The 13811-nt window shown below is 40.5% G+C and overlaps 1 protein-coding gene across 8 annotated transcripts in view; it reads left to right on the plus strand.

Moving 5' to 3' along the window:
- The window catches only part of Cecr2 (CECR2, histone acetyl-lysine reader), a 104878-nt gene that overhangs the window by 69365 nt on the left and 21702 nt on the right, over nucleotides 1-13811 (plus strand). For 6 of the 8 annotated variants that reach the window (NM_001368706.1, NM_001128151.2, XM_017321659.2 and 3 more), the window contains exons 6-8: nucleotides 1421-1470; nucleotides 2478-2647; nucleotides 8105-8188. In NM_001368706.1, coding sequence (NP_001355635.1) covers nucleotides 1421-1470; nucleotides 2478-2647; nucleotides 8105-8188 — 304 coding nt within the window. The remainder of the gene's footprint in view (nucleotides 1-1420; nucleotides 1471-2477; nucleotides 2648-8104; nucleotides 8189-13811) is intronic. The other 2 variants (XM_011241396.2, XM_030255487.1) reach the window with 1 other exon arrangement.

Raw genomic sequence — 13811 nt, forward strand, 5'->3', positions numbered from 1 at the left:
CATGCTGCTTACTGCCTTGCTTCACGTGGCTTGACCAGCTGTTTTCTTTCTTTTTAAAAAAAAAAAAGTAGCCGGGGGTGCGTGGTGGCACGTGCCTTTAATCCCAGCACTCAGGAGGCAGAGGCAGGCGGATTTCTGAGTTCGAGGCCAACCTGGTCTACAAAATGAGTTCCAGGACAGCCAGGGCTACACCGAAAAACCAAAAAAAAAAAAAAAAAAGTTTATCTGCTTATTCTTTTGTACATATTTAGTGTTTGTCTTTTATGTATGTCTGTGTGAGGGAGTTGTATCCACTGGACCTTGAGTTACAGACAGTTGTGAGCTATCCTATGTGGGTGCTGGGAACTGACCCCAGGTTCTCTGGAGCTCCCCAGCCTACATTCTTTCTTTCTTTTTCTTTCTTTTTTTCTGCCCCCCCACCCCACACACACACAGCTCATCATCCCATTTCTCCTCCACCCTGTCTCCAACAAAATGCCTCCACCCGCACCTCACCGCCACCTCCACCCTTCTGCCAGGCCTCCCCACCCCCTAGGGCCTCAAGTCTCTCCAGCTAGGTTAGGCACATCATCTCTCATTGAGGCCAGACCAGGCAGTCCTCTGCTGTATATGTATATATAACTGCCTCGGATCAGCTAATTATTCCTGTCAAAAAGAACTGCAGGGACAAAAATGGAGGAGAGACTGAGGGAAAGGAGGTCCTTTGAGGGGCAAAGGCAGGAGGATCCTAAGTTCCAGACTAGCCTGAACTACATAGCAAGGTTGTAATAACAAGAAGGTGGTAATGGGAAGAATTCTTAGAAATCACATGGCTAGGCTAGTATGTAAGATCTGTTAAATTTAAGATTACAACTGCCTGGTCCTTCTTCCTTTTGGAAAGTGTCTGTACTCACTTGTGATCTATATATTGAGCATTTGTTTAAGGATTTCCTGAGAAGTCCACACATTCTTCTATAGTCAGAAATCTGTTTTATACCTATCTTAATGTTGGGGATATAGAACCATTGTACCATTGTATTGGTACACATGGGCTTATACTACCCTCTACTGGCAAGTGACAGTCTTGAGCAGAGGCAGTTCAGTTTCATAGTCCATCTTCCTAAGGGTGTAACTGTAAGCTTCCTTTCTAGTGTAGCCCAGAACCACAGCGAGAGAGCACCAGAATCGCAACTGTCATTTCCCTTTTCATTGTGGTGCTACCATAACCTTGATACTTGGCTCTCAGCACTCCCGTTCTCTGCAGCAAGCCCACCATCCATTCTAGTTTTATTTCTCTTTAGAATTATTCTTCCTAACTTTGAACTCTGACAGACTCCAGTCCTAGCCACCATTATGTTTACTGGATCCACACCTGCAAGAAAGACAAACAATTTGGGCATGTGAGTGTTTTAATTATTTTCTCTTTTTTCTTGTTTTTCAGTGAAAAGCAGGAAGAAAACTCCTTGACATCTGACCTACAGACAAGAAATGGTAATGATATTTGTTGCTGTCTCTCAGCATGATTCATACATATATTACAGTCATACATTGTATTAGGATGATTCCAACTGCCTCCAGCTTGTTGCTCCCTGTTTCATCCTTTCCCCTGCCATCCATCTCAGACACTTAAGATGAGAACTAGTTCTGTTCTGTCACCTGCCACAGTATATGCCACAGACATTTGCGTAGACAAGCAGTTAGGGACCTGGAAAGGATTGAATGCATGCATGTTTGTATATACATACACACATAAATGCATTATTAGATTTTAGTTTTTTGAGTCAAGGTTTCTCTGTGTGTAGCCCTGGCTTTCTTCGAACTGACTCTATAGACCAGCTTGACACCTGCCTTTGCCTTCCAAGTGCTGCGATTAAAGGAATATGCCACACCTCACCTTGATTAGATCTTAATTCTGTATCCAAAAGTTTTAAATTTGGAAGGAAATAGCCAATTTGTACACAATCTCAGTTTCAAAACCATTTTTCTAGAAAAATAATATATTTTTAACCATTTCTAGAATGTTAAATTTTTCTTTAAATCACAATAAGAGGGGTTTTGTTGTTGTTTTGGGTTTTTCCTTGTTTGTTTTTGCTAGGCATTTGTCTGGTTACAAACAATGATAATAATAGGAAAACTAAAAGTATAATAATCACAGCACTTTGAGGCAGAGGTAGGCAAGTTTAAGGCCAGTCTAGTCTATAATGAGACCCCACCCCCCCAAAAAAAAAGTATATATTATTTTCTAGACACTGGGTGAAGTGCTTGTAATCCCAATGCTTTTGGGGCTGAGGCAGGAGGTTTACTTAGTCTCTGGAGTTCAACACTTTCATAGGCAACATATTGAGGTCCTATTCTATGAAAGAAAAGAGCGTGCTATCAGACTTGAGAAGATTAGCAGCTCCTTTTTTATGATTCCTCTGTTTGAGTCATGACCCAGGGTAATAGGAACAAAAGTCTAGTGTAGGCTCTATTTTAGTGAATCCATCCATTTTCTGTAGGATCCCGAGGGCCAGGCCAAGGTACTTGGTGGCTCCTGTGTCAAACAGAAGAAGAATGGAGACAGGTCACTGAGAGCTTCCGAGAGCGGACCTCTCTCCGAGAGCGGCAACTCTACAAGCTCCTTAGCGAGGACTTCCTGCCTGAAATTTGCAACATGATTGCCCAGAAGGTAGGTCCTGCCTACTGCTCAGGCCCATGCTGTTCCTTCCTGATAGGACTGGGTGTTAATGTAGGAGCTGTGTGGACCTGCTTTCCCTATCCTGGTGTCATTTATGATGTTTCTAAGTCCATGGCTAATGCCTGCAGTCTTTACAATGGCTTTTTGCAAACTGGAACCAGCTTTCTTGTTTTCCTATTACTTTTACTAGAAAACTTGGCCCAAGTTTGCTCTCTCCCACACTCCAAGAAAAATGATCGTTTTAGGAATTAACCTATTTCGCCCTCACAATGTCAGCCTTTGAACATTTGTCCCTATAGACCTGTGAAAGTTCCTCACCTGACTACACCTGAGCTGTTTTGTAGTTTCTCTGACCTGAGTGTAAACTTTACGAACTATATTTCAGTCTACATACACCCTATACATGACATTTTCAAGTAAATAACTTTGTGCCCCCCTTTTCATGTTTTGGATGTTATTCAAAATTGTGGCTCGGGGGTTAGAAGTGCATGCATGTTGCTTTTGCAGAGAACCCAAATTCAATTCAGTTCCCAGCACCCATGTTTGGTGACTCAAAACTATTTGTAGTTCGAGCTCTAGGCTCATACTGAACTCTGTGAGTACTTACACTCATGTGCACTCTATCTTTGTCTGTGTCAATCCCCCCACACATACACACACATTTTGTTAAGCCCCACTTAGAGCTCCATCTGATGACACTGGAGTCTTGGCGTTCAATGATTTATTCCTTAGTATTTTTATTTATTTATAATATACAATGGTAATACCCCTCTTCTAGGTCATCCTCTTATGTTTCTGTCTTTTTGTATTGTTTTTTGTTTTTTATGGCCCACTGCATAAAACTTCCTTCATTGGGTAGAGATTTATGTAACTGAGCAACAGCAGTTTATCACTGTCTTTACCCCTGATGATTATGACTCTTCTTCTATCAACCATTTGCTGCCTATAGCTCTTCAAGTAGGGACTGATAAATCCAGTGACACGGATTGGAGAAAACAGGCATACCTGCCCTCCTGCCACACCCCCTCCCCTGCCCCAGCTATCAGTTGCAAATAGCTTCTTAGTTAGAAGTGGGACTGTCCACATAATGGCTCACAACCATCTGTACAGCTACAATGTACTCATATATACGTAAAAAAAAAAAAAAGAGAGAGAAGTGGGACTTTTCCTCCGGGCTTAGACTTTGTTGATTCCTGTGTCTGCTTGTTTGTACTAGCATGTGAGAGCTACCTCCACACCAAATAAAAAATACATTGTAATCCATCAAGTCAAGGCTAAATTTTGACTATAATGTTAATATTGCTATTTTCGATATAACAGCAACAAATTTGTTTTTGCAAAACTAGAGATTGGCTCTAGGGCCTTAAGTGTGCCAGGCAAGTGCTCTCCTCACTGAGCTGAATCTAAAGCCTCTACCAAAAAAAAGAAAAAAAAGAATGTAAACTGCAAACGTGTAGAATGTTTGTGGAAAACTATTGTGTGAATGTGATTAAAATGTATGTTAAGTAAGATTTCCTGCAGGTGCTGGATGACTGGATTCGTCATCAGAACCTTCTGCCATCCTTTCTAGAGAACACATTCCCACCCACCAAATTGTTTGCAACCTATCCTGGTGTCTGATGTGTTCCAAATTTGAAAAATCACTGAAGATAGATAAACTCATTTATCAGGAATTTTATCAGTAGTCTTAGAGTTCTACCTAAAACATACTATTTTCAAATTCTTATATATGAAGAACTATCTATTCTTAGAGGAAAACCTAAATTTACACCCGAAGGAGTTGAAAATCATTACAGTCTGAGCCAGTTCCCACCATAAACATATTTTTCTCCAAAGCAAAATTGAATCTGTGTAAAAACTATGACAAACCTAGTGTGCTGGGCTCTATCTGTAATTCCAGCATTGGGAATCCGAGGCAGAAAGACTGTTGAGAGTTGGAAGCCAACCTGAACCTGGGCTACATAATGAGACCTCGTGAAGGAGAAAAGAGTAGGCAGCTACTGATTTTAGACCTGAATCAGTGTATTAGAAGCCTCTCAAAGACATGAGTTATAGAGATGTTATTCTACATAGTAGTCTTGCTGTACTTGGCATTTAGCACTTGGACTATACTCAGCACACTGTAATATTGTAAGTATTACGAAGCCAGTAAAGTGAAACAGTAAATATTCCTTTAAAAATTTTTTTGGACTGGCCAGGCATGGTAGATTTTGAGATTATAATTATTACAGTATCCCTCCCTTTCCTTTTCTCTTTCCAAAGTTTACCATATACCCCTTCTGTTCTTCTTCAAATTCATGGTCTTTTTATTTTTTTATTAACATTTCTAAATAAATGAAGTGCTCCAGTTAGTATGGTCTTCCCTGGTGAGGACTGCCTCTCCCACTGCTGGCTTTCCTCAGTTGCATGTAGTTCTTGTCTGCTCTGGGCTTGGTATCCAAACAGGTAGGGGAATGAATCAATTAAATGGGGCTTAACCGTGTTTTTTACTTTCATGTGAATCTAAGAGATTACTTTTACTGGAAACAAATCAAAACTTGAAGACCAGATGAAAGTTTAAGAGGTGGTTTAAGAATAGGTCACAGAAAACTTCCCCATTTATTTGCTTGAGCTGTCTCTTTATTTACCATATCCTATCCTAGTTTAAAAAAATAAGTTAACAGTGACTAGTATCTGTCAGACTTGAAAACTGAAAGGTTTATGAGTACAAAAGAGCATGATACAAATAGTAATTAAATTTACACCTAACCACTGCGTAAAGGAAGACAGGACAACCTGAATGGTGATCATGAAGTAACTGTGAAAGAACTGGCTCGATGTTCAAGTGTTGGTTAGATCCTGTACTCTGGTGACCCTGTGTGCTATCTCTAAATTGCAATTTCAGTTTTCTGATTAGCAAGGTAAACTACACCGAAGCTTTTATAAAGATTAAACAAAAGACCCCATTCATTCCTTCCATTGTTCGTGATAGTTTAAAGATAAGTCTGTTTGTTTAAGAATGGGTTTCACTATATACCTGACTGCCCTAAAACTCAGAGATCTTTCTACTTCTGCCTCCCAAGTGCCACCATGCACAGCAACATCTGTATTTCTTTTTTTTTTTTTAAGATTTATTTATTTTTATTATATATAAGTATACTGTAGCTATCTTCAGACACTCCAGAAGAGGGAGTCAGATCTCATTACGGATGGTTGTGAGCCACCATGTGATTGCTGGGATTTGAACTTCAGACCTTCAGAAGAGCAGTCGGGTGCTCTCACCACTGAGCCATCTCACCAGCCCAACATCTGTATTTCTTAACAAAATAAAACCAGGTAGAAGAAAGACTTGATAGCTCTTAGGATATAGGATAGTAAACTTAAATGCTTGGTCTCTGGCTCAGAGCATTTACTACTCTAAGTTCACTTCCCTATACCCACATCAGGCGCTCACAGCCAGTTACTATTACAATTCCAGGGGATGTGACACCCTCTGACTCCATAGACAGCTGAAGAAGTAAGTAGTATGCATAAATTCATGCAAGTACACACACATAAATGTTTAAAAAACTTTTTTTAAACATGTAGAGATATAAGGCCTGTTTTGAATATGTATAAGGTAAGGTTTTTTTTTTTTTTAATATAGAATTAGAATTAAGCCAGTATGTGGTACACAGGCTTATAATTCCATTACTCAAGAGGCAGACACTAGAGGACTGCTGGAAGTTCCAGGCCATCCTGAACTTCATAGCAAAAAAAGAAAGAATCTACTATTGAGATTACAAGCTAAAGGTGAAGAAGGAATGAAAAGAATAAAAGTTTGAACATAGATCAACTGTAATGTCTATGTAGTGTCTGTTGACATACTCATTTCTAGTAATGTATTCTTCCTATTATGTCAGGGTTGTGAAGTGTTATAATGATAAGTAAATTATACAGTTATGATATAAACTCATACTACATCATACAAATACTCTGAGAATACTCATTATTCCCGCTCCATAGATATTTTAGTACACTGATGATATGTAGCATCTTCCTGAAGCATCTAATGTAGACTAAATTATTCTTACTCCTCAACTTTTGCTGAATAAACATTATGGCATAATAGAATTTTACACAAACATAATCAGATTGTCAATAAAAGCAAATGGTGAGATCACCTCATGATAGTAAAAGATTACTTTGGAGAACATTCAAAATTCAAACTTATTTTTAATTATATTCTAAAGATTAGTGTATTTACATGCTAACCTACTGAGACATCGGTTTTTAGAGCTGTAAATTATTTTTGCCCAGCAAAACCCAGCAACTATCAATATTTATAATCTCTAGTATAGAGATTATCCAGGGATTTATCCTGACATTGACTGATATGAACCAATTTCTCTTAAGGTCTGTTAGTCACCCACTTTTTTTTTTTTTTTTTTTTTTTTTTTTGCTGTTTTATGTTTTGTTTCTATTTAGTTCAGTATAACATTTGACACATGTTCACTTAAAACAAAAAAAAAAGAGGTAAACTACTGAAAGTGGTGAATGGTGGCTTATCAGCATCGGGAACTTAATAATTGCATGTATCTATGATGTCTCCACAAACGCTGATAGAAGATGGGCATGATGGATACAGATTTTATCCCTGCATTCCTAGCATTTGAAGTGCAGAGGTAGTCAGATTTCTGCTCATGGGGTGATGAGCTGATCACCCTTGTATCAAGAATAGCATCTTTCATGTAACAAAGTTGGAGTGAAACTAGTATTGGCTTCTTATGATATTTGCATGGTAAATTGGCAAGACTTCCTTTATAAGCAGTCATATGTTGAGTTTATATCGTGTGTGTGTGTGTGTGTGTGTGTGTGTGTGTGTGTGTGTGTGTGTGTGTGTCTGTCACAGTGCACCATGTGGTTTTCAAGGATCAAACTCAGTAAGACTTGATAGCAGTTGTTTATAGCCTCTGAGCCAGGTGCTCCTGATGCCTCCCTCAGGTGAATGTGATAATAAACAATGTTTGCTTTGTCATTTGAAGAGAGGCTTTTCTTGGCTCAGTGGGGGGGAATTGTTGAGGTGGGTGTGTTTGGTTTCTTGATCTTGTGTGGGTACATATTGAGACATTGCCCCCCAATGTTCCAAGGCTGGGTTGAGACTCGGAATCCTCTTCCCTTAGCCTCCCACATTTAGTCAAAGTTTTCCCAAAGTTGGGACATCTTTTGTTTGTGGTGAAGATTTTTATAGGAGACGCTTGGCTGTCATAGCTTTTGAGTTGTTACTTGTTAAGCAAATGCACTAGGTTGGTGCCTTACCCACCTGAACAGTTTTCCCTTATCATCCTAAAAGAGAGAGCTTTGCCCCTCTCCTTGATAAATTAGTTACCGGTGTGCCTCAGTGGCCATTCTGCTGGTTGTAGTTGCAGCAGGGGTAGCTGAGAACACCCTAATCTCTCTTTTCCTTTCTTTTCCTCACTTCTAACTTAGGGAAAACGTCCACAGCGCACAAAGCCAGAGTTGCAACATAGGTTTATGTCTGACCACCTGTCCATCAAATCCATCAAGCTAGAGGTGAGTGTGTTTGAGAGTAAAGAGGTGTATTTGAAAGGATAGTTCCATCTCATTTCACATGCTTTTACTCCTCAAATATTTATTGATTATTATATGTATACTCTTTTTGGGGAAAAGAAGTTAGAAAATGGGAGATTGGGGTGCATTCCTTTTTATCTTAACAGTGTTCTTGGGTGACAGACACACATTTAATCTAAAGTAGAGGTGAGTAATAAGTTCTATCGTAGTTACAAGAAGTTTGTGAATGCAAAGAGGGGAAAAATTGAAGCCAGGCCAAGAAAGGGGTTTAGGCAGACAGAGATGTGTGGCCTTAGCATGTGGGGTAGCTGGAATTCTGATGGTGGATGGTGGGCAGTGGTGTGGAATTACAGCCTGAGGTCTTCTTTACAGCAGGAGCTATGTAACAAAAGCTGAGGCAGAAAGGGGAATATATGGTCAAAGAACAGTGTACATATGTGGATGGCATAGTGAGCTATGCTGTGATGTATGGTGGGAAAATGTTGACCTGGCTCTTCTACTGAAGTAGGAAAGAAAAACGAGGTTATGTGCAGCTGGCTCAGGTAAAATCAGCTGATTTAGAGGGCAGCTCTTGCCCAGGAGTCTAGTTAATCACTATTGAGCAGGACAGAGCAGGAGGGAGTTTGTGTTCTGTCGCAGAAGAGACTATCAGGTGGGAATCTGGGGTGCAGTATTAGGTGGCATAAACATCGGGGCAACAACTAGGTTCGTTCAAAGAGCACCTAAAAGCCAGGTCTGTTTGAGGTTTTGACTGCGCACACGTTATGTACTCGTGGTTTGAACTAGTGTCCTGCTTTGGGAAATTTATATTTTTATTCACTGAGCTTGCTGGTGACCATGCATATATGACAAGGGGAAGTGAAGAGTGAAGTGAAAGGTTACCTGTCTCTGCTCAGGCAAGAGGCCAGAGGCCCATGCATCTGTCCCTAGACTTTTAGCCTGCTTTGTCTTCAAAAAGCCTGGCTAGCTACCATATTCTCTCTCTCCCTTTTCAGATGTTTATCTCCTTCTGACACTATCGTCCATTGCATTTGTAGTCTGGTGAGTGGTCACACAAGCTTTACATCAGGTCACAGTTGGTTTGCTTTGTCACCATGCCATGTGCTCCCTTGTGAATTTGGGGCATTTTCTTTTGCCTTGAGCTTGTATTTTTGTGGCATTGAATGAAAATGCCAACATGAAACCTTGTGCTCTTTGGAAGTTTTTATTTAGGGAAAATATAGAAGAATATTCCCACTGCTGCAGAAAGGAAGTTCAGGAGGATCAAAAACTCAAGGTCAACCTGGCGTGAAATTTTCTCAATCCTCTCTCCTCACTTAAGTAATGGAGAGGCATTCTTGAGTTTTTACAATTTGGCTTTGGTATTTTAAAAACAACATATTGCTAGGCTTGTTCAGACTCTCTCCTGGTGTGTTGTTCAGGTGTCATGTCTGTGACATAGTTGTAGAGATTCATGTGAAGAAACGGGCCTAGGATATGTCCATCATGGCAGTGCTAAGTGTGGAAGTGATTACAGATGAAATGTTCAGACTCACAACTTTGCCTTAGTCACCTCAGTGTTAGGAGGTGCAGATCAGCAGCACCTGTGCCTCCATTAAAACCTTCATGTATAAGGTTAAAACCTTAGGTATTTTCTAGTTAACAATTCTGCCACAACGGGCTTGCCTCCTCCTCCCTGAGGCTTTTAATTGTGACTTCTGGGGAAAATATTAGTGCAGCGACATCTGGGGATTAGGGCTGCCGAGGTGTTTGTTAGTTCAGTAGACCCGACTGGATGCCTAGAGAACAGTTTATAATGATGGTCTCAGTGTGCTCCTGGTGGCAAGAGTGAATCTACACCCATGTGTTGGGATACAGAGCTTGGGCACTGCTTCAACTAGAGCTTGCTAATAAACCTTGAAGGATTTCACAGTGGCTCCTTTTAGCATCTTATTAAAATGCCTTCATGATTCTAATAGGTCTTTTTCTTACCTATAAGGCATTTACACACTGACCACTATGGTTTTTGTAGCAGAAACTTTTGTTTTTATGAGATAGGATCTCATTATGAAGCTCTGGTTGTTCTGGAACTAAATATAACCCATGGTGGATTTGAACTTTCAGTGATTTTTCTTGCCTCAGCCTCCTGTGCTTCCACCCCTACCTGACCTCTTTTACAAGGGAAATATTACAACTAAGACAGTTAGAAAGGCTGGAGAGACAGCATAGCCAAGCACTTGCTGCTCTTGCTGTAACCAGAGTTTGGTTCCCAGGACCCACAACTAGAGGACTCAAAACCCCCTCTCTCCAGCTTCTGGTCTCCACAGGCATCCACTTGCATATATGCTTGCTTATACAGAGTCACATAAGTCAAAATAAAATCTTTTTGGCTGGGCAAGTTAATACACATCTTTTAATCCCAGCTCTTGGGAAGCAGATCTCTATGAGGCTGAAGCTAACCTAGTCCAGCCATAGTGAGACCCTGGCTTAACTAAATTTTTTTGTACGAAAGACAATATGAGATTCACACATATAAATTAGTTGTATTTTGCTTTGTTGTACCAGTTCTTTTTTTCCTCCTTTATCTTTATTCATTCATTCATTTATAGTAAGAGGAGTAGGTGCTTGCTGGGATATCTTTAAATGGGAAGAATAACCCACTTATGAGACATTTGTCCTCCTTGGTCTTTCATCTCAGTCCATTGGTTTAACTTGCTGTTAAACATTACAAATTAATAGTTAAGACACTACTTCTGACTTCAAGAAGAGTCCTGGGAGTTAGATTGCTCAGCGGTTAAGAGCACTGAGACAGGACTTCCAGAGAACCTGGGTTTTAAAGGACCTGACTTTGGTTCCCAGCACCCACGTGTCAGCTCCAGTTCTGGGGTATCTGATGGCATTCACAAGCATGAGGTGCATAGACATACATACATGCAGGCAAACTCTAATGGAAAAGAAAAATGAATAAATAAATCACAAAGGAAATGAGTCCTGACAGGGAGGAAAAAATAAATAAATCCTTTGGTCATGTTTGTTTAGCATGTGCTTCACCTTTAAATGGAATGACTGACAATAAGCACAGGATTTTTCAGTCAGGAATTTTGATCACAGTGTGGATTTTCTCTCCTGGTGTGTTGTTCAGGTGTCATGTCTGTGACATAGTTGTAGAGATTCATGTGAAGAAACGGGCCTAGGATATGTCCATCATGGCAGTGCTAAGTGTGGAAGTGATTACAGATGAAATGATCTGAGAACAGAGGGAATGAAAAATGGAGGTAGAATTCCTCCATGCAGCGGCTATGCCTGTAACCCTAGCATGAAGGGTGGAAGCAGGATGCTTACTGAAAGTGTGAGGCTTCGTGGTCTACATAGTGAGTCCCAGGCCACCCAGAACTGACTATATGGGGAGACTCAAAAAAAACTAGAGAGAGGGATCAGAACCACAGGACAGAACCATGGGCAAAGGCAGGTGTGGATTCTTCACCTCAATTGGAAAAAGATTTGGAGAGCTTTCAAGTTTGGGTCTAAAGATGATTTCAATCAATATTACTCAGCTGTTACTATCCAGTATGTTTAGCATATACATGTATCCTCCTCCTTTGTTGACACAAAGTCTCACTCTAGTTAGGCTGGCCTGGAACTCAGTATGTAGACCAGGCTGACCTCATATTTACATAGATCTTTCTGCCTTTTTTCCCAAGTGCTGGGATTAAAGGTATGTACCACAATACCTGGCACTATTTTTAAGACAATTCACTGTACCAGGCATAATGAGTGTGCTTGTAATCCTATCATTTAAGAAGTGGAAAAAGGGGAATTTGGAGTTTCTGTCTTTGCTAGATCCAATCTTTTGTGGCTTAATATTTCTGTTTTAAAAATAAAAGGCTCTTTTTGAACATTTATTTACTGAGTTCTAGTGGAGGGGAGTGTGTGTGCCACAGCATCATTGGGAGATGAGAGGATAACTTGAGGGGGTCCTTTTTCTCCTACCATGTGGGCTGCCTGGGTTGAACTCAGATGGTCAGGCTTATTGTCGAGCGCCCTTACTCACTGACAGTATCTTATGTATATCAGGCTGGTCTCAGATTATATATTTGAGGATGACCTTAAAGACTTTCCTCTACTTCCTGAGTGCTGTAAGTGCTGCACCACCGGGCTTAGTTTATGTAGTACTGGGAATTGCAGCAGTTCATTTTCTTGGAATGAAATCAGGCTCTAATTTCCATTCTTTCCATGATAGTCAGTAATGTCTTACACATAGCATTGCCTTGAAGACATGATAATGGTCAATCATGTTATCAGTGGTGTGATGTTGAAATAAGAACCCAGGAAGTTACTGGTAGAACACAGGAAAGGCTGTTGGCAGTTTGCTTTCTATTGTTGGGATAAATACCATGAACAAAAGCATTGGAAAAGCAAGGGCATTCATTCTATCTTACCTTCTGTAGTCCATCATGCAGGAAGTCTAGGCGGGACCTGAAGTAGAGGCCATGGAAGAGTGCTCCTTACTGACTTGTTCCTTGAGGCTCACTCAGCTTGTTTTCTTATACAATGCAGGACCACCATCCCAGGGGTGGTACTGCCCACAGCAAGGTGGTCCCTCTTACACCAATTAGTAATCAATAAAATGCCCCATAGACTTGCCTACCGGCAGTGTAATAGAGGCGATCCCACTTCCCAAATGACTAGCTTATGTCAAGTTAACAAAAACTAACAAGCACACCCATGGACAGTGACAGTAGGAGGCAGTGACCTGAAATTCAATATTGAAGGACTTGCCCTTGCCAGTTATCATTAGACAGATTGTTGTTTTGAAATTCTAAAGCACTGTGTTTCTTCTGCTGAGGTTCCTTATCAGTACAGTGTGAATCAGATCTCCAACTTGTGAACTCCTTTCTTGGGAAGAGAAAGTACACGTTATCTTGGTTTGACCTTGGCTTTATGAGGTCAGATCTTGTGTGGCCCAGTTGGCCTTGAAATAAAATTAAGAGAATTTAAGTTATAGAATGACATTGTAGTAGCAAGATGTTCTGTTGAGTAAAAGCACTTGCCACGGAGCCTAGTAAGGGATTTCAGTCCCTTGGAGCCGTGTGGTAGGAGAGACTCGACCTCTCAAGTTCCACATCCACACTACGGTACAGTTGTGCTGTCACACACACGATAAACAAATAGTAAATAACTGATTGACAGCATGCCAAGGATGGCGACAGGCCTCTTCACCTAACACTTGGGAAGTGGTAGCAGAAGGACCAGGGCAAGTTCTGGGCAAGCCTGACTGTAAATTAATAAGACAGCCTTTGAAAAGTCCACTCACTTCAAAGACAAAATCACATCCAAATTCCGAATCGAAATTTTTTACAAGGGAGTTAAAGAGATGGCACAGTAGTTAAGAGTGCTTCCTGCTCTGCTGTGAGGTCCCAGTGGAGTTCCTGCACCTATGTGGGGAATGCCAGCTTTGGAACATCCAACACTCTCTTCTGAGGGCACTCTGTACACATGCACTCACTCACATAGACATAGCACACATAAGAAAAATAAATATAAATCTTTAACTGGTTTCAAAAGCCACAAAAAAGGAAATGAATAATAATAAAAAAAAATTGAATCAAAAACAATTCCGAGTGTT

Source organism: Mus musculus, chromosome 6 (genome assembly GCF_000001635.26).
Source record: "Mus musculus strain C57BL/6J chromosome 6, GRCm38.p6 C57BL/6J".
Lineage (NCBI taxonomy): Eukaryota > Metazoa > Chordata > Mammalia > Rodentia > Muridae > Mus > Mus musculus.